Here is an 18905-nt window from a genome sequence, read left to right as displayed (position 1 = left end):
AAAAAAAAAAAAAAAAAAAAGGAATGTGTAATTCCAAATTTCAACGTGTTAATCGCTGAAAAACGGTGCATGGATGGGGGCAAACCAAGGGCATTTGCTCAACAAAAAGGAAAAAAGGAAAAAGAAAAATTCAAAAAAACTTTCTCGCCGATGGAAACATTAATTTTCATCGGACGAAACGACACACGAGCTCTTACCTCCGAAATGAACGTCGCGACAGAACGAAGAACGCGCGGCGACTCGAGATACAGTTAAAACGATTAATTCCGTAACAATTCAGGACACTTTTATCGCGGCGTGGGTCGGTAACGAACGTCTTTCGTCACATAATTAAACATCACTCTGACCGATCTTCGACCCACGGTTCACGAGGACGAATAAATTTCGTCGCTTGATTGCGACTGCACGCCGAGGTCCGCGTCGTTGTCTCACCGATGACGCGTATATCACTGAAGACGATAAGACAATTTCCCATCGACCAGTTCGTTCTCGTCGTCCCTCGTTGGCGAACCAATGGAAAAAAAAAAATGGCTCTCCCGATCGAAATTCACGACGACTGGGTTTGTTGTTTTTCGTGGACGAAATCAGTGGAAGACAGTTTGAAAATTTATACTGTTTCCCCTTTATTTGCGATTCAGGCGTTTCGAATATACTCAGCAGAATTTCCATCGTTTTTTTTTTTTTTTTTTTTTTTTTTTTTCTTTTTAATCTCGAACAGTTCAGACAATATGATAGAGAACACTCAATCGGTGTGTGTGTGTGTACGTGCGATGCAACCTTAAATTCGATATCGATCTTGCGGCAGTGTACCGTGTTCTCGTCGAAAGGCATTCGATAACGATTATCTCGCGTTATTCGTGTCGAAGCGAAATCAAGATACTTCCGAAGCAGAAACGAATCCATCTATCCTCAAAGATCTTCCAGATACATTCGAGATAATTTAAAAAGAGACGCTTCAAACGTTCGCAACTTCGATTCGTTCGTGCTTCAAAATCCTCACTGGATATGATACCAAATATTCACGACGCGTCTCCCTGTCCACTGATATTTTCGTATTTCGTTTAACCGCATACGCCTCATCCAAGCGTTACAATCGATCGTTATCCACTATATATAGTCAAGTGTCGACAGGTCGTTTGTTTCAAGGTCGGTTACAAGTTAATCTAAAACGAAGTCCTTAGCAGAATAATAAGCTTATCGGAGTAATTTTCAGAGAACGACCGACGGATATGTATTTATATTGGCGATTTTGGTTTTCATCCATCGGACGTTTCCTTCGCCTTTTCGTGACAGCCGATAATACGATGCAGCTTAATAATAACACGAAGGACATCGTCGGTATTGTTGCAAAGTCACACGAAAAATGTTCTTATCACTTAGGGTGTAATCCTAGGATTTTTACGGCGTTCAGACATATTGTTCAGGTCAAAAAAAAAAAAAAAAAAAAAAATGTGTTCCCTGTTCGATTAGGCCACTACGTTTTCCGCTCGATTATCGACGCTCGTTAGAACTGGTACATGGGTTTACTTCCGGCGTATAGTACGTGTATTTCCGACTACCTGATTCTAATTCTACTCGATACTGGGGGTTATTATGTACGCTTTGCTCCTGCGTCGTCTATTTACATCGTTAGCTATAGGGTCTCACGCCTTCGTTTCCAGCGAGATTTTTGTGCGTAATGGCGGATAATAAATACGTGTGGAAGCGAAGACGGGTTAATATTATTATCCGAGCGTTCCAAGTGGCAAGATTCAGTTTCCTCATTTTCGTTAATATCGGACGCGAATATTCAGTTTCTCAGCTTCAGTCGCTTTTAGGTGATTACTCGCTTCGCGTTCGCGGAGCTATATGTATATTGGAATACGTATTACATGTGATATAGTTACCATAGAAACGATCGAGGCACGATAATGGAATTGTTACTGTTTAACTAGCTACGATATGCAGAATGTCTCGACCGAGGTCTGAATGTAAATTGAAGAAAAAAAAGAATATAATTTTTTCATTTAAAAATCTGAAAGTTTATTTAGACTAGATTATTCTGCGTGTGAAAATAAATAAAGAAGCTCTTTTTCTTTAGAGAAAATCAAATTTGAAAATTAATCGATCAGTGAACTGAAACAAACGATGGTTTAGTCACTTGCGCTGGCAACTGATTGCGGACCATAACGAGTGACAAATAATTCGTCGCTTCTTTTCTCTTTTGAACTCGTCGGTATGATATATATATACCACTGGATAGAAATTATTGAGGTGTAATAAATTTATTATTTACTTTGCCTGGATTATACTTAAATATACTTAAAACTGAGGCAATGTTGCAATTTTGCGATAAAAAATTCTCAACGTGCGTGGCACGTCATTCCAGCGCAAAAGATTAAATGAAAAAATTTTATTCTCTCCTCTCGATTTACTTTTTCGTGTCATTCACAAAGACACTCTGCGTAGGCTCGTGAAAATCGTTAGAATCTCCTTTTTGCTGTTTTATGCTCCGAGGCTAATTCCCGTGCAATCCCGTGCCATCCGCTCGTTTCCTCGTTCGATCGTCTCGACGAAACGACGGGGCAGCGATTCCCTGCCACTTGGACGCCCGCGATTCTAAAGCCCCGATTACTCTTATGTACAAGATCTAAATGGAAGTTAGACGAAGAGCTAAGTCTAACGACAAGGGCGAAAGAGAGCAAGAGACAGATAGAGAGAGGCAATGTTGCTACGCGAGGATAGCCAAAGAGACGAACGGATCATCCTCTAATTGGCCCGTTTCTGTTTTTTTTCTTTTCTTTTTTTTTTTAAGACTTTCTCGAGCAGTGGCTGCTAGATTGCTGATCGATCCTAACCTCGGTCGCTGCGCTCTGCTTCTCACTGACGCGATCCACGGTGATGAATGGCGTCACTGGGGGCGTCGTAGGTGTCTTGCCCTGAGGTACCACCACCTTTTCGCAAATCTCCACCACCGTTCGCCGTCTTTCCGCAGGCAGCAGTGTCTCTTCGCCCACCGTCACCTGGTGTTTCGTGCTGAACGTCGGGGAGGAGATATGTTTCGCGCTGAGGGGTGATGACGATGATGGTGATGACTGTTCGAGACTCGAGGAGGGTGATGACACGGGGATGACGATGCTCGCGCTGCACGACACGTTGGAACCGACGGGAATCGGTATCTCCGATGCTTTTGGAAATTGCGGAGATGACGTCTGACCGATTGGACTCTTAACGTTCGACGGTCTAAATTTTAGCAACGGGGTTTTGGGGGACGACGGCGAGACAGGGGGGCTACTCGGAGAGGACACGGAGCTCGTAGGCGACGATTTAACGCCTACGGTCTTCCGAGGGAGCGGAGTGGGAATCTTGGATGGTGTACGCGGTGACGTGACCGGCGTCGTGGTCTTTGCCACTTCTTTCGCGGCGCAGTTCGAGGTTGAGGTAGCGTTAGACTCTAGTTGAAGGTTCGTCGGAGCGACTGCCGCTCTGGCTGGTGACGATGGATGACCGTCTGCGACGGCAGGATCTAACGACGATACTGAAGACGAGGTAACTGTAACTTTGGTCGAGTCCCCTTTCGAGATGATACGCGCCTTCTCGTCGAGAGCGAGTTTCGAATTCTGTTCGTCCGCGGGGAGTTTGTTACTCGAGGGGATGGAATTCGATTCTTTGGCGGGCAGAGAGTCTGTTTTAGTGTCTAGATGCTCTTTGGACGCAGGCAACTTTGGTTTGGGAAGCGTGTCGGGAGGCGATCGCCGCGGAGGTACTTTGGGACTTTGATACACGATCGGACGACTCGTGGCAGGACAGGAACGTAGTGTACTAGAGTTAGTAACCTCTATGTGTGCCTGCGATTGTGATTTGTTAGTCGACAGTTCCCCAGAAGTGTCAGCAGTACCCTAGAGAACCAAAGAGTTATCGGATAGATCGTACTACCTGCCATCCCGTTACCAAACAACAAGAATAGTAGGTTATCAGTCAAAGATATCGCGATTGTTAAAAAAAAAGTATGCTTCAGGCACGGTCGTCAAGTAACAGCTCTCGCAATTGTGATCAATTCAATACCAATCGAATAGATTCAACCGAGTTGAACTGAATTATACGCGCACGCCAGCTCAAACTTTCATGTCGAAGAAACTGGAATATGAATTTGGTATTTTCGAATTCGCAATCTATATATAAGCGACGTTCCGATATTTTTTCAATAGACGTTTTTCTCGACTCGGATGTTACTTGACGATCGTCCTTCACAAACTCAAGTCGACTCGAATACTCGATTTTGACATTCATACGCGATTGCTCGATACTCTTGGTACCGTACCATAGAAAATAAATTCCGCGAACGACAAGCAAACTCAACTTGTACCCCATTCAATAGACTCTCACTTTTACATAGGCCAGCCAAGTAGATATAACGACAACTAAAAGTAGATTTACCCAGTAGAGAAACCGCCATGCAACACCGTCGTTACGCCTTACCTTCTTTGCTACTACTGCGTCCGATTGGCTGGCAGAAGTCGTCGTGATCTCGTTCGCGGATACGTTGGTGGCGCTCTGCTGTTCAACGATAACGGTTTCGTTCACCGTCTCGACGTCACGAGGCTCCTCCGGCTTCTCCTCGATCACCTCTTGCCGCTCGATGATCGTGCTGGCATGCACCATGTCCTCGTCGACCGGTTCGTCGGCTTGACTAACAGAGCAGCTAACGTCGGCCGTGTGGATTCCGGAATCCTCGCGATCGGTATCGTTCAGCAGTTCGGCGGACGACGACGACGCCGGGTAACGTCTACCGTAATCCAACTCTTCCAAACTTTGCACCCTCTCGAACGTGTCGGGACCGCTGGATGCGTCAGCGTCCAGAGAGTCCAGACTTCTGTGGAAGGCGGCTCTCGGCACGCGATACTCCGAGTCGGGCGACGAGCTTCTCTCGCTGGGTGTCGACGTGTCGATTCGGTTCTCCTGGTCCCGGAAGCACAGCGAGTGCTTACCAACAACGGAGGACGATCTCTTGTCGGCGGATTCTTTGCTCCTGGCCGTGTCCAAAGCGCTCAAACGATCCTTTATCGATCTGGCGGACAGCTCGCCGTTGTGTCGCGACTCGTGCGCTGCGCTGCCGAGTGCCGACGACTCGTCGCTGCTGCTGTACTTCTCCAACGTGGACAATCTGTCCCGCAGCGGTCTGACCGTCTCCAGTTCGTCGGTGCTGAGCTTGCGGTGCGCGCAATTCTTGCTCTCCCTCTCCGACGCCTGCTTCTCCAAATGAGACAATCTCTCGCGGATCGAGCTCATGTCGCCGGACAGTCTGTTCAACGCTTTAGTCCCGGTCTTCTCCGTGTTGTTCTCCGCCTCGTGCTTCTGCTTCTCCAAATTCGACAATCGTTCCTTGATCGACTTCGTGCCGGTGAAATCCCCGGAGAGCCTGTTGTTCGTCTTGCTTTCGTTGCTCTTCTGCGAGGCTTTCTCGAAGATCTCTCGCCTCTTCAGGATATCCACTTTCACCACTGGTATCGTGGACTTGGCCTCGTCGTTCAGGCTAGTCTTCGAACCGTTCGCCGACGACTTGGCGCTGTCGAGCTTCGAGTCCAGGTTGACCAGCGATCGCCTCGGTATGTTTTGCGATACTCGTGACACGTAGCCGCGAATCGCACCCTCGTACGTGTACTCTTCCGGTTCCGGGGAGCTGGTGGTCGCCGTGGTCGCTGAATCGTACTCTTGATTGTTGTGACTGTGATTGCTACTGTGAAACCCGTTCCCGAACGGTTTCTTCGTCGTCGTTGTCGTTGTCGCCGTCGTGGTCGCCGACGATGTCGTGATATCGTTGTGGATCACGCTCTCACTCGCCACGTTGTCCACGTCTGAGTGATTCTTCTCTATTTCGCTGTCTCTGTCGCTCTGAAAAATGTTCGTCGAGTCGTTTTTTTTTTTTTTTTCAAGAGAAATTGTCTTTAGTCGAGAGAAAGAATTAATTTTGTTATGTCAAAAGGAACTGAATATATCTTCTGCAACTTTTCGAATCGAACGATAATTTCTACACGTTCTATTTGCTCCCTAATTTTTCGAGTTTGAGTTTCGGGTATTACAAAATGAAGAAACACGATGAATTCTACAACGTGATATCGATGGAAATACGAAGCTTACCAAGACACTGTGCGTGTCGTCATGCGTGTCGCCGCTAACCGAGCTCTTTCCGCTGCTGGTTCCAATACCAAGATCGCTCAGATCATTGGCATCTTCCTCGTGATACATGGCCAGGCTGATGCTTAGTTTTCGACCCCTGTTGCCTCTCTCTTCCATCATTTCCGAGAATGTCTTGCTTCGACGACGCTGCCGATCGTGTTCCTCCAGCTCGAGTTTCTTTACCTCGACCACCCGCTCGATGATATGCTCCTGACGCTTCCTCCGACTACTCTTCCAATTGTCCAGATTCTAAACACACCAGGAAAAGAACAATTTAACAATCGGAGATCGGTTGGAAAATCTCCAACAAACTTTCACGCAGAGATAACTGAACCATTTTCTTTTCCGTTGATGATTTGTTTAACTTTTTGGCGCGCACCAGCTGACGAAAGTATTCTAGTTTTTTCTTAACCACTTGCGCTGGCAACTGATTGCGGACCATAACGAATGACCAAACCGTATACAACAATTCATCGCTTTCTTTTTCTTTTGAACTCGTCGGTATGGTTTCTATCACTGGATAGAAATTATTGAAAAGTAATTTAATAAATTTATTATTTGTTTTGCCTGGATTATACTGAAATATATTTAATGAAAACTGAGAAAAATATTGCAATTTTGGGACAATGGGTCATTCCAGCGCAAGAGGTTAAATATTTTTTGCTACAATCACCCATCTGATTGTACACTGTTTCCAATTATTAATTATTAGAAATTAATTTACCGATTGCCAATCTTCGGGATCATCGCGAACTTCTTGTTTTATCTTCTTCACCTCCTGGACCTTTTGCAACTGCTCTTGAGCTGTGCGGTACAAAGAGCACGGTCCTACTTTGACGAACTGAAGAGGATTGGTCGCTTGCTTGGGTGGCGTTTTAAGGGTCGTTTTTAATTTTGGCGGCTCGTGTGTGATCTGAAAATAAAACGTACGTTAAATTATATTTCGTGTACACTTTGTACACACTTGTTTTGAACAGAAATTTATAAAACTAATTTAAAATCGATGACGAATGCTTCTCGAGCGAGAAACACGCTTGAAACTTGCTTGCTACGGGAGTTTTTTTGAAGAGGGCGCAGCCTAATACGCGGAAGTGCAACGATCGTCATTTAAAGAAAGGGTGGATCATAATGAGTCATTGATCCGTGAAGATAGGGGGAAGTATCGCGACTTGATGAAGACAGAAATAGAAAATGTTGGATCGTCAATCCCTAGAGAATATTGTTTACTTTTGAACTTTTTTTTTTGCCTTTAGGTAATGTAAAACGATGCCGTTAAAAAGTTAAATGAGAGCCCTCTCTTTTTCTCTTTTGTTGCTTCTTATTGTTCATAATGTGTTGAAATAAACCACAAAATGTCGATCAAATATGTACTTTTGTTTCACTAGCCATCCAAAGTATTCGTAATTTTTAGGTTCGTCAAATTGTCCTGCCACTTTAGTCAATTTTTCACAAATCCGATAAACTTTTCAATTCCTTTAGACAAACGCCAACAAAAACAAGCTCGATCGTCCGTGTAAATGTACAACAGTTCGAAACACGTGCAAAAACGCTCGGACCACGTTTCGTTCGCGCGCCCACTGAGAAAATGGAGCGTCGTTTCCTAAGGCATTCGTCGTCTGGCTACCCCCTAACCGTCTTCTGTCGGTCGTTTCCTGCGGAAACGAAAGGCGTGACAACGTGAGGGCCAAAGAAAGGATATATACACTCACCATCCTCTCGTTTCGCCGCTCCGTGGCGGCGGTCTGCGAGGCAGGCATCCTTCCGTTTCTTCCTCCTTCTCTCTCTTCTTCAGGGGAGCTCCTCCTCTTCAGTGTAGCACGACTGTTCGCGCGGTCGGGCCCATCCTACGCCTCGTCCCTGCAACCGATCAAAAGGAAATCTTATTAAACCCGGCCAACTTAACGGGAAACAGTCGCGTCTCGCGGTGGCGGGACCGTTCAATCGCGAGAAACGCGATGCGCCATGACGCGACGACGACGACGACGACGTCGTTTCCCCTCTCAATGCTATCTGATTTCGCGGCTGGCGAATGGAGCTGTTCGATAGGCGAACCGTAGACATTGTCGAAAGGTAAAATCGATATGGCAGTGAGAATGAAACGGCTCGCTGGCGTGAACAGCGCTTGGCGAGCTGCGGCTATTTATTCAACCAGAGTTTTGAGATGTACGTGCAGTTTCTGTAGAACTGTTGCAATGAATGAAGAAGCTCAGACTCTTCTCAGAGAAGAGAGATTTGTTTTTCAACTCTGTGAAATGTGAAATCTTGTAAGAAGTACTTTGCTTTCGACATTTTATGTATTTTTAGAATTTTAATTAGAACATGCAGTTATAATTTTGAAAGAATGGAGTCCAAACAGAAATTTCTTTTCGCTACTAAATATATCTTTATACTCTAACATTACTCGTATTTTATATATTTTTGCATTTTTTTAATCTCTCATAAACGCATAAAATTAAGGTGTTTAATTGTTGCAATGATGACTATTTCTATACAGTGGGAATTTCTTTCAAGAGATGGCTTTTTTCTGGCTTACAAATCTTTCAACATACCTCGATAGAGAATGTGATTCTGAATGTGAAAAGGAATTTTCATTACTAAATGTTAAAGAGATTTTTCAAATTAATTACAATGATGGCCAATATACAGAAATTAGCGATTCGTAGTTATCCCACAAAATTCTCTTGTCGACAAATATTCCGAACATATATTTTTTTAACAAGTCCTCCAAGACTCTCGAACCGAAATTGAGAAATTGAAGGGAGCTGAATGGAACGAGGGAGGAGGAATAAATTTCTTGAAAAGGAACGCGACAAAGGGAGCAATTAGTCTCGAAGGAAAACCGAGCAATTGCAGGCTGGGGACAAAACTCGAAAGAGGGAAAGTATCGAGACGGTGGACAATGGAAATTGAAAGAAGACCGTGTACAATGGAAGAGAGGCTTGGCACAAAAGCAGCCAGGTATAATGAACGATCGCATAGAAGCACATAATAAAGAAAAGGATTTTCACAGAAAGTTGATAACATCTTGTTTGCTATGAATCGATATAAACATTGATCGCAATGGCTCGTGAAAATATTCGTACACTTACCACTGAGAATTCATTTCGTCAACACTCCGCAATGAAAGACGAGTGTTTAATTTGAAACTAAAAAAAGTAATTTCTTAAGAAATTAAAAGTTAGAGAGTTAATAAGAAATTAGTATACAATACGTCGATATTAAATACAGTGAATAGTGATAGTCTCGTTAAATATTGTTATAGTAACACAATCAATAATTGTATAATTGACGAAAAATATTCTGAATGATTTTCCCAAAAATCTGTAGGTATACATCGTCGTAAATTCTACCAATATAATCATAATCGTATCGCATTGTTAATGAATGGTTCAGATTAACTAATGAAATTTCAAGCATTTCCACAAGCATTTAAATACTTTCGCGAGCCAAGGTAAATCGAGCATCGAGTAACAGGATCATTAGCAGTATTCAAGGTTGCATAAAATAATGATCATTCGGTGAACGATCTAGCAAGAGAGAGAAGAACGAGACGAAACGAGAGGGAAGAAGGCAGAAACTCGAGGAGATTTAAATTACGATACTCGAGATATCCTGCAAATAAATGTTTGAATATCTTGTTTTGGATATCGCTCGTCGACCAGACGAAGATCGAACTAAGGGGAACGATGCTCGTTGCAAGGATTCCCCTTGGCAGAGAAGATAAACCGAAGTCGAAGAGAGGAAAAACTAGAAAGACGGTGTTAAACTGGTTCGCATGCGGCGTGGAACGATATTAAAGATTCGCTGGATCTGAGAAAATCGAGCAACAGGCAGGGTTGTTTTACTCGGAGAGGAGCTGAATGTCGCTTTTGCCTGCTAATGAACGGACTAATTTACGATGTTTTTACGCGGCAGAACATTGAGACTGTAATTAACAAGGATGATTTTAATAATTCTTTTGCTAGACCAACTATATAACAGCTGGTCGACATTGATAACGATGAAAGAAAATAACGCGAAACTAACGTGAGACTAATCCCTGATAATGTAAAACCTTCCTATGGGTTCTTTTTTCGGAAACAAACGTTCAGCTTTTATTTCTTTCACGCAGACTGTGGTTTTCGTGATTTATTTGTAAAATATATACAGCAGAGTAATATCGATTAATGGAAAAATTTGGGATCTTTTGTCAAAAAGAAACCGAAAGAAATACATTTTCATTTTAAACAAGCGATCAAATTTCATTTATTTTATTCTAGAAGATTCGTACGCGTCTTATTTAGTTTTCAATAAAATTCTATTGTTTAGTTTGTATAGTCGTTTCATGATTTCTATAACGGACGATCTTTTCACGTGCCAATATATTTCTTATTTCATTAGACATATCGTTCGACGAGCAAATATTATTGCAGAGTAGCTATGTTTGCACAGTGCATTCGTTGTGAACGTTTTATTTCCGGCGCGATCTCAGCAGCTTTCGCGATCAGCTGAAAGCATTTCAAGGCTGTTGATTTTTCGTCTCGCGAAAAAGAAAAAGTCGAATTAACTTCGTTCTCTCACATCAATTAAAAAAAAAAAAAAAAAAAAAAAAAAAATTAAAAAAAAAAAAAAAAAAAAAAAAAAAAAAAAAAAAAAAAAAAAAAAAAGTTTAAGAAGAACGAGAGAAAGAAAAAAAACAGTTCGTATGGATCAATGAAAATAGGAATTAGAACAAATTTTATAAAAAAAAGAAAAAATAATATTGAACCAAAATAAAATTTTAATCATTGAAAAAATTTCGAGTGTAATGCTTTTGTGAATCAAAATGCACAAGATACGATATCAAAATTGAAACGAAAGTTTCGAAATAACAAAAATCGTCGCAAGAAGAAAATTAAATAGCAATGAAATTATACCTGGCAACTCATTAGAGAAAGACTTGGATAAAGTTAATGTAACTTATATTATGTTTACGTAACAGTAATCGAACGCATAATCGCGACAGGTTATCTAAGCAATATTGATGGTGCATAACGCGAGACTACACCTTTTACAGCCGCGTGCGTTAAGCTCGATTATTTATCGAAGGAAAATGTCTTTCAGTACGCTGATATGACAAATTATGTCCGCTGGAAAATTACAAACAAACCTTTGGTCAATATGTAATAACCAGGAAATTAAGAAAACTCGGCAGGCACGGCGGTAATAATCGGTAATAGGTACGAAGCAGCGGTTCGCTAATCGTTGAGAACCAGAATATGCAAAATCACGTTTAATCGTATGCGAGGGCTTATTTACTCACGTAAGGGAGTGGTCATTATGAGAAGCGCGCGCGCGCGCGCGCGCGTGTGTGTGTGTGTGTGTGTGTGTGTGTGTGTCGTGGGAATGAAAAAATGCGGCCGCACCCTTAATTGTTTCACTCAGTTTCCATCGTAAATCTCGCGCTTTTCCATCATAATTTTCCACGTCCCATTTCCATTTTTATTAGACGACTTAATATTTTTCTCAATTATATTGGATTATAATTAAATTATAATGTAATAACTTATTCTAACACACCTCTTACGTTTTCAGTAACTTAATTATTTTATAGTACGATACCGACACGATCGTCATAAATACTTTGCCTGCTTGAAGCATCATCATCTTCACGATGATTCAAATTAAAATGAAAATTATGTCAATTAAATATCTATTAATATAATTAATTATTACACGCAACATATTTCTCTATTCCTATTTTATTCTATTTATGAATTGATTTACGATCGATCCGGTCTAAAGAACTTTCATGTCCCACTCGAAATTTACAACCACGGTGTCCGACTCGAGAGGCAAACTTCATCGTTCAACGATTTGTTCTTCACGATCCAATGCATCCAATACGTTGAATGCATGGATGATTCCGTTGCCCGTAAAAGTTTCTCGGTATCGCGTAGCTACTGTACCATAAAATTCAATGCTAACAGAGAATAAATCCCTTTGTGTTCCACGATGAAAACGAAACGGGCGATGAAAATGCAACGTCCAGACGGATAAACTTCCGGAAATTGAAACCGCCGGTTCTAGTCGCACTTTCAGCCAGGCCGTGGAAATTTACGAACAGGAACAGAAAATTCAAAATAGAAAAGAGCCACGTGAAAAACCGATTTATCTTCTCGCAGATCGTGAACAGACCTCGTAATCCGTGCTAGAGTATTTTTAAACGAAACGTCGTACGCTCGTAAGGCTTTTATGATACTATTATTATCCCTTCTTTTTTAAATGACTACAAAGTTTACGCGTTGGAAATAACTGAAATAAATGAATAAGTATTAACCATGCCATCCGGAAACCGGGGAAATAATTTCGATTGCTTCGTTTTAATCAAATACGACTGCATCTTTAAAAATGGACGTGGAAATAAAAAGTAATTAAATATAGTTAAGAAAAAGATAAAGAATTGGAAGAATGAGGGAAATTATTATTTTAGTGTCATTTCAAGACAAGGGAAAACGAAAGAGGAATTGTAGCAGCTACTAGGGAAACTATAAAAAATAATACTTCAACAACTTTAAAAGAAATCAAAGAAAATTATTCTCTTGGGAACAGTTATAATTAAGTTAGAGAAAAGCGACAGAAAATCACACAGGTAATATTAAGAGGATTAGGAATAAAAAAATCCTCTTCGAATAAAAACCTTTCGCTACCAATGTAAGTAAGTCGAGATAAGTCGAAGGAAGTTTGAAAATTGACGACAGTTCTGACCACGATGATGATACCGATACGCTCTGTATCCGCTGGCATAATGAGACAGAGGGAAAAATCGATCAAAGGCTTGAATGTCGCCGGAAATCAGGATGCTGCATTGATGCAGCTGGATATACACCTCTCTAGGAAATGAGAACGTGTACACACATTGATGTATCATCGTAAATTTCATCTATGTGTGCGTAAAAGATATTATCGACACTGGACATCTTTGTGCCATCGGCAAAAGTTTATCTTCGCGCCACAACAGTGTTAATTGGACGCGCTCGTTTCCCGCTCGAGGCATTTCGAAATTTATATTTCCTGCGCGCGCTGACTCTGCCAGTCGATTTCCGTCAATCACGTTGCCGCTGATGAGATTTCATATTGTTTAACATCTATTTAGCGAAGGAAGTACTCGAAATGAAGCGTAGATCGCGCATCGTAAAATTTCCGACGAGTTTACGCTTCTTGTTTTACGATTATGGTCGAACGTCGATGTAGAATTTTTATAAAGGCTTATTTTTGTTTAATCCCGTCCAAATAATTGGGATTTATGATTGATGAACAATGATATTTATATAATTTTTATATAAAAATACGTGAGAAAATGTCCGACCTCTGATATTAAATTACAGTACCTGTTATAGTGCATCGAAAGTGAAATAAGTTCTTTACTTGTATTCAGAAAGACAAAGATCTACGGTAATTTTAGGTAGAGTTTTTTGGGTAGATATTATTAATAATTTCGACGTTGAATGTAAGAAACTTTTCGTTGGTCTATGCCATTTGTTCATTTGTAATTGCAAGTAATTAATTCTGTAGAAGCATGGAATTTCTCGAATGCAACTTTCACCCTAATACAGTGTCCTTAAAAATTAATTCTCCTTGGCCTCGTTCAGCAACCAGACACAATCGTTGTATTCTTTCAGCTCAATGCACTTTCCAAGATCGACCGATTAAAACCGATTCATCGATTAAGCCATAATATCCTTCATATTCTTTGGGAGAAGAAAGTCAGCTAGAAATCTCAGGCTTCCCACTAAATTAACGAGGCTGAATTTCTCAGCTGACTGTTCCCGATTAACCATGGTTCCAGTCACTCGTTATTATTAATCTGGGCTATTGACCATTAGCCAATATTGTAATAATCTCTGTATTATTATATTTATGAAATATTACAAATAATACAACAAACTTGAAACGTTCGAATACTTTTTCGAATCTATATGTGTATTTATTATATCAACCACTTGCGTTGGCAACTGATTGCGGACCATAACGAGTGACCAAACCGTATACAACAATTCATGGCTTTCTTTTTCTTTTGAACTCGTCGGTATATGACATCACTGGATAAAAATTATTGAGAGGTGATAAATTTATTATTTGTTTTGTCTATTTCGTTTTACTTAAATATACTTAAAACTGAGAATATATTACAATTTTGGAACAGAAAATTCTCGACGTGCGTGGCAACGTCGTTCCAGCGCAAGAGGTTAATCCTTTCTAGGCACGAGGTTTTAGACTTTCAAAAACAAATTATAAGAATTACGAATTTTTAAGCCAAATCTCTGAAAGATTTTTCAAAGGGATCAAACGTTTACGAGCGAAATTTCCCATTGCTCCGTGAATAATTAATTAATTAACGTCTGTGAAAACGAACGTGAAACAGTAGAATCGGTAAGCAACGAAACACCCTGTAACGCCAGAGTGTCGCGTTCCCGCCTCGTGAAAGCTAAGCAGCCAGCAGCAGCGCGTTTGTTTCTCCTGACGGGGCTGATCTGCATGTCAAAGAGGGGAGGGACCGGCAGGCGCAGCATATTGACACAAGAGACCTCAAGGAGGTCCAAGGCCGGTTTTACTTGCCTCCAAGGAATTCCTGAGGAGTGACTCGTCCGAGAAACACGTTCTTCCGCGAGCGTACGCCCGGAATGTCAGGTACAACGTGCTCGTGAACGAGTCACGGAAAAGCGTTCCGCGTCCACTCGTATAACTGTGACTCGAATCGTTCTTGCCACCTTCTCGGGATATGACATATCGCGTCGGGTCAATGCAACTGTATATCTACCTAGTGCAAAAGTGACGTTGCCGTCGAAGTATGATATGACACATATTATACATTATATTCATTGGATCATGGGAAATCATTTCTGTGCTCTATTTGCAATATTTTGTGAAATTCATCGCGACAGCTCGACAAGATCAGTAGCATTAATTAATAATAATTAAATTCCGTTCGTCAAAATTTGATGGGTTTTTCTATTAAAAGCTGTTCTTTATTTATTGTACTATAAACTTTCTCCATTTTCATTTCTTTGGATTATTCTCCAACTAGCGCCTTTCCTATTTTTATTTTTCATTAACGTTCTAGCTCTGGTATTAATTGTGCAATATTTTAAAACGTACAAAGTGAAGTGTATCGTTACAATTCTTAGTCGGAAAGGAAAGTTTCCACGCAGATTCCGATTTCTTCGATTCCGTTTCTAAAAATATGAACTCGTGATAATAAATGTTCCAATGGAATTTCTGGAAATAATCCTGAAATATACTCGCGTTATGCGTTTACTAGCGTTAGAATAGGAGGATACCAAAAAGAAAGAGTTAGCTGGAAGAAATAAAAATGCGAGAACACTCACGCGTGGCTACCCGCTAAACTCGTTAGAGCCAGCGCAAAGACCAGAATTACCTTGATCCCGATAGCCGGCTGGAGAAACCATATTCGACTTTAATAACAAGCGCATACTGGAAATTTCCTAACCTGATTACCTTCCCATCGTCTGACATTACCCGCCATCTCTATCGAACAATATTCTTCACGCGCCAACGAGCAAACGAAATCGCGGCTATCAGATTGCACGTTTCTTTCCACGTGAAAGAAACGTCGCGGCCCGACAAAAATTCTCGCTCGACCGCCATAAAACAAATCGTCCAAATAACCATCCATCTTTTTCGATGGCAGAAAGCAACCTTGATATTTTAAATATTTAATGGATCGAACGCGGACGATATACAGGCCATAAAATGTCGGAGGAAAGTGAGGATCTAGCGAAGCAAAATCTGTCTACTCTCTAGTACTATACTTATTATTGTAAATAATATTGGTACTATACTTTGTAATTTAAATATTGGTACTATACTTATTATTGTAATTTAAATATTGTACTTATTATTGTAATTTAAATATTGTACTATACTTATATTGTAAGTAGTACTATACTTATTATTATTATACTGGTACTATACTTATTATTGTAATTTAAATATTGGTCGTTTTATAAAATTTTGTTGAATCCGTCATCTGTTGCTAAGAGGGAAAGTTCAAAAATATTTCCGAGGAGTTAGTAGCGAATTTTTAATTACCAATTTTAATTTTAGTAGCGAATTTTAATTACCAAATGACAGATTCCGACGTGATATCAAGATCATTTTCATTTCGTTCGCTAGCTGCCCATCGTTGCAAAAGATTGGAATACCTGTAGCAGGAAATTCTCGTTTCGAAACTAACGAACAATTCCAATTTTTGTATTCAAAATTGACTTCTGAAAAGTCGAAATATCAAAACTAAAAGTCACATTTACCTCGATGAAACTATCACTTTTCGTTCAATAATGACTCACGAGAAAAAAAGTTTGATCTTCCTGCAGAGAGACAGCTCAGAACGATCTTCCCTTTCGCGATTCTCATCACGCGAATAGTTACATTCTCTTGACTAATTTTATCAGATTTATCGGACAGCGACTCGGCAGATTCCTCGTTGCTATCATTTCCTACCGATCTCACAAAGAATCCTCAGGAGGGAGGAGGGTATTACATTGAATCTCACTTCAAAACGACGAGAATGATAGAGAAATATATAGCGAGAATCTATATAGGGGAAAAGAGGGTAGAATTAAAGAGTTCGAGGTCGTGAACACGACGCGCAATTAATGCCCCGATGGCGAATGACAACCAAGAAGATTACGTAGATTTGCGTTTAGCGGGTTCGATATTAATGGCTGGCGATATCGCGAGGGAGGCATGGAACAAGCGTGCCGTGAAAAAGACGAAACGGAAGGGGGCAAGAGACTCTTAACTCATGCCTAAACATGAAAGCTGCCGAGAAGAGCCGACTTTATACCGTTTCGCGCGCACTTTCCACCGGGCCCGCTTTAAATCGCAGTTCAATGCACGCGGATTACTCGTTATCATCCATTCTGCCGCGTTGTCCGGGAAAAATCGTCGATTTATTTTCAGACGATTTTGTAAGGAGGACTCGAATATTCGATTTCGAAGTTTAAATATCAAGGATTTAAAAATCACCGTGCAACATTTCTCAGTTTTCTTCTCGTTTTTGCGACCTTTGTAAGTTCGCAAGTGAATTTTTGTATATTTTTTTACGAGAATTTATTATTATCACTTCAATTTAGATACTAGAATTCAAATACTTTCTGCGAATTTTCATTTCAAATTTTGGATTATCTTTTCTCCTTTACGAACTTGATTATTTGATGCATGAATCGAGTGCACAAGTCACAAGACAATGCTGGTACAACGTTTCAAGAATAAAATTAAATTAACGTTCAGTTTCGATTGTATTTTAAACAATTGATAATTCGCAAAATGTAGTACTCGATGACAGTACATCAGTTATGCCTTCATTACATAAATAATTATACAACCGAAAGGTTTCTCCTTCCTGCATTCCACTTCTTTGTTGATTTATCGTCCTGCTCAGGTAGAATCACGAGCCGAGATCAACGGAGAAAGGAAAACAAACGATATCTCTGGCTGTCTGTCATTTTTATACGTCGCGTACAATCATTAAAGAGTATTATTAATTTCACGAACTGTCACAGGACACGAGTAAACGAAACGCATCGGAATGGAGGAACGCTGGCAGCGGTACGATCGCGCGATCGCGATCTACTCTAATTGCCACGTAGCTAACCTTAATTACACCTACGATCATTTATCTAATCGCACGATCGTTATTTGTATCAGTACGAACTCGTCGTTAGTTTGTACGCGATACAGTCGGTAGGATCGTCGTCCTTAAGCGGTTATCATCCGAAAATCCATCGAATTCATGTAATTGGTTAGCTTTAAGAGATTCTAGAACAAATAGAATAAACTTTAAAATTCCATTTATATTTGGCACAACTAAGACGGTAATTAGGATTAAAGTTTATTCTTCGTTAATCTCTAATTTAAATTCCATTTCAAAAAGGAATTTCTCATTTGAACGCCACGATTGACGTTGAAAAATTTATATTTTCGTTGTACGAATATTTTGTTAATTTCTGAATTGAGTTTATAGCAAACAGTGCATTAATTACACGTGAGTAACAATATATTCATAGACTGAGATTATAATTAGTGAACTGAAACTATACTCACAATCAGTGAATTATTAATAACACGATGAATGACGCATGAATAACGCATCATTCATCGGCGGTTCGTTCCTTTGACGAAACGAAATCATTTTATCAACCGCAAATAAACTATAATCAAGCTAATGGATTACTTAAAATTGAAACCTGCTTTGATCTTACGAGCGGCTCGTCATTAAGGGCTACGTTTCAATTACAGGCGATGAACGTAATACATCTAATAGAAGCGATTCATCACGCACGATCATTAAGACAGATAACATTGTACTTCTAGATATCTATTCATCAAAGTTAATCGAGATTATATACTGTTAAAATTATTGTGAAAAGCTTCCTCGACATTTTTAATGAAAAGTACAAAATTAAATTAGTGCATCGCCTGCATTATTAAAATTAAATAAAAAATACAACAAATTCACAAATACTAGAAAAATCTAAACATAGAAGTTTAGAAGGAAAATAATACTTAATGCGTGAATTATTTTACAAGAAAATGAATAATGAAGTTTCGAATCTTATCCCTGATAAATGGAAAGTTTTATCTTGAAAAAAAGAAAAATGACGTTTCAATATTAACTTAACAAGCGTATGCTATTTTCATAATACGATAAAACGTTCTCGTACGTAATATTGTAACAACTGTAACGTTGTCCACATTTACAAATA

At 40.2% G+C, this 18905-nt stretch overlaps 1 protein-coding gene across 6 annotated transcripts in view; it reads right to left on the bottom strand.

Annotated features, from left to right (window-relative positions):
* The window catches only part of LOC122526851 (LIM domain only protein 7), a 159713-nt gene that overhangs the window by 14163 nt on the left and 126645 nt on the right, over nucleotides 1-18905 (bottom strand). For 5 of the 6 annotated variants that reach the window (XM_043650448.1, XM_043650446.1, XM_043650444.1 and 2 more), the window contains 5 exons: nucleotides 7866-8013; nucleotides 6881-7069; nucleotides 6118-6405; nucleotides 4459-5871; nucleotides 2838-3878 (listed from right to left, as the gene is read on the bottom strand). In XM_043650448.1, the coding sequence (XP_043506383.1) occupies nucleotides 2838-3878; nucleotides 4459-5871; nucleotides 6118-6405; nucleotides 6881-7069; nucleotides 7866-7913 (2979 nt within the window). In that variant the 5' untranslated portion in view covers nucleotides 7914-8013. The remainder of the gene's footprint in view (nucleotides 1-2837; nucleotides 3879-4458; nucleotides 5872-6117; nucleotides 6406-6880; nucleotides 7070-7865; nucleotides 8014-18905) is intronic. The other variant, XM_043650450.1, reaches the window with a different exon arrangement.

Source organism: Frieseomelitta varia, unplaced genomic scaffold (genome assembly GCF_011392965.1).
Source record: "Frieseomelitta varia isolate USP_RPSP 00005682 unplaced genomic scaffold, Fvar_1.2 scaffold_198, whole genome shotgun sequence".
NCBI lineage: Eukaryota > Metazoa > Arthropoda > Insecta > Hymenoptera > Apidae > Frieseomelitta > Frieseomelitta varia.
Note: the sequence above shows the minus strand (reverse complement) of the source record. Positions and strands in the feature narration are given on the sequence as shown.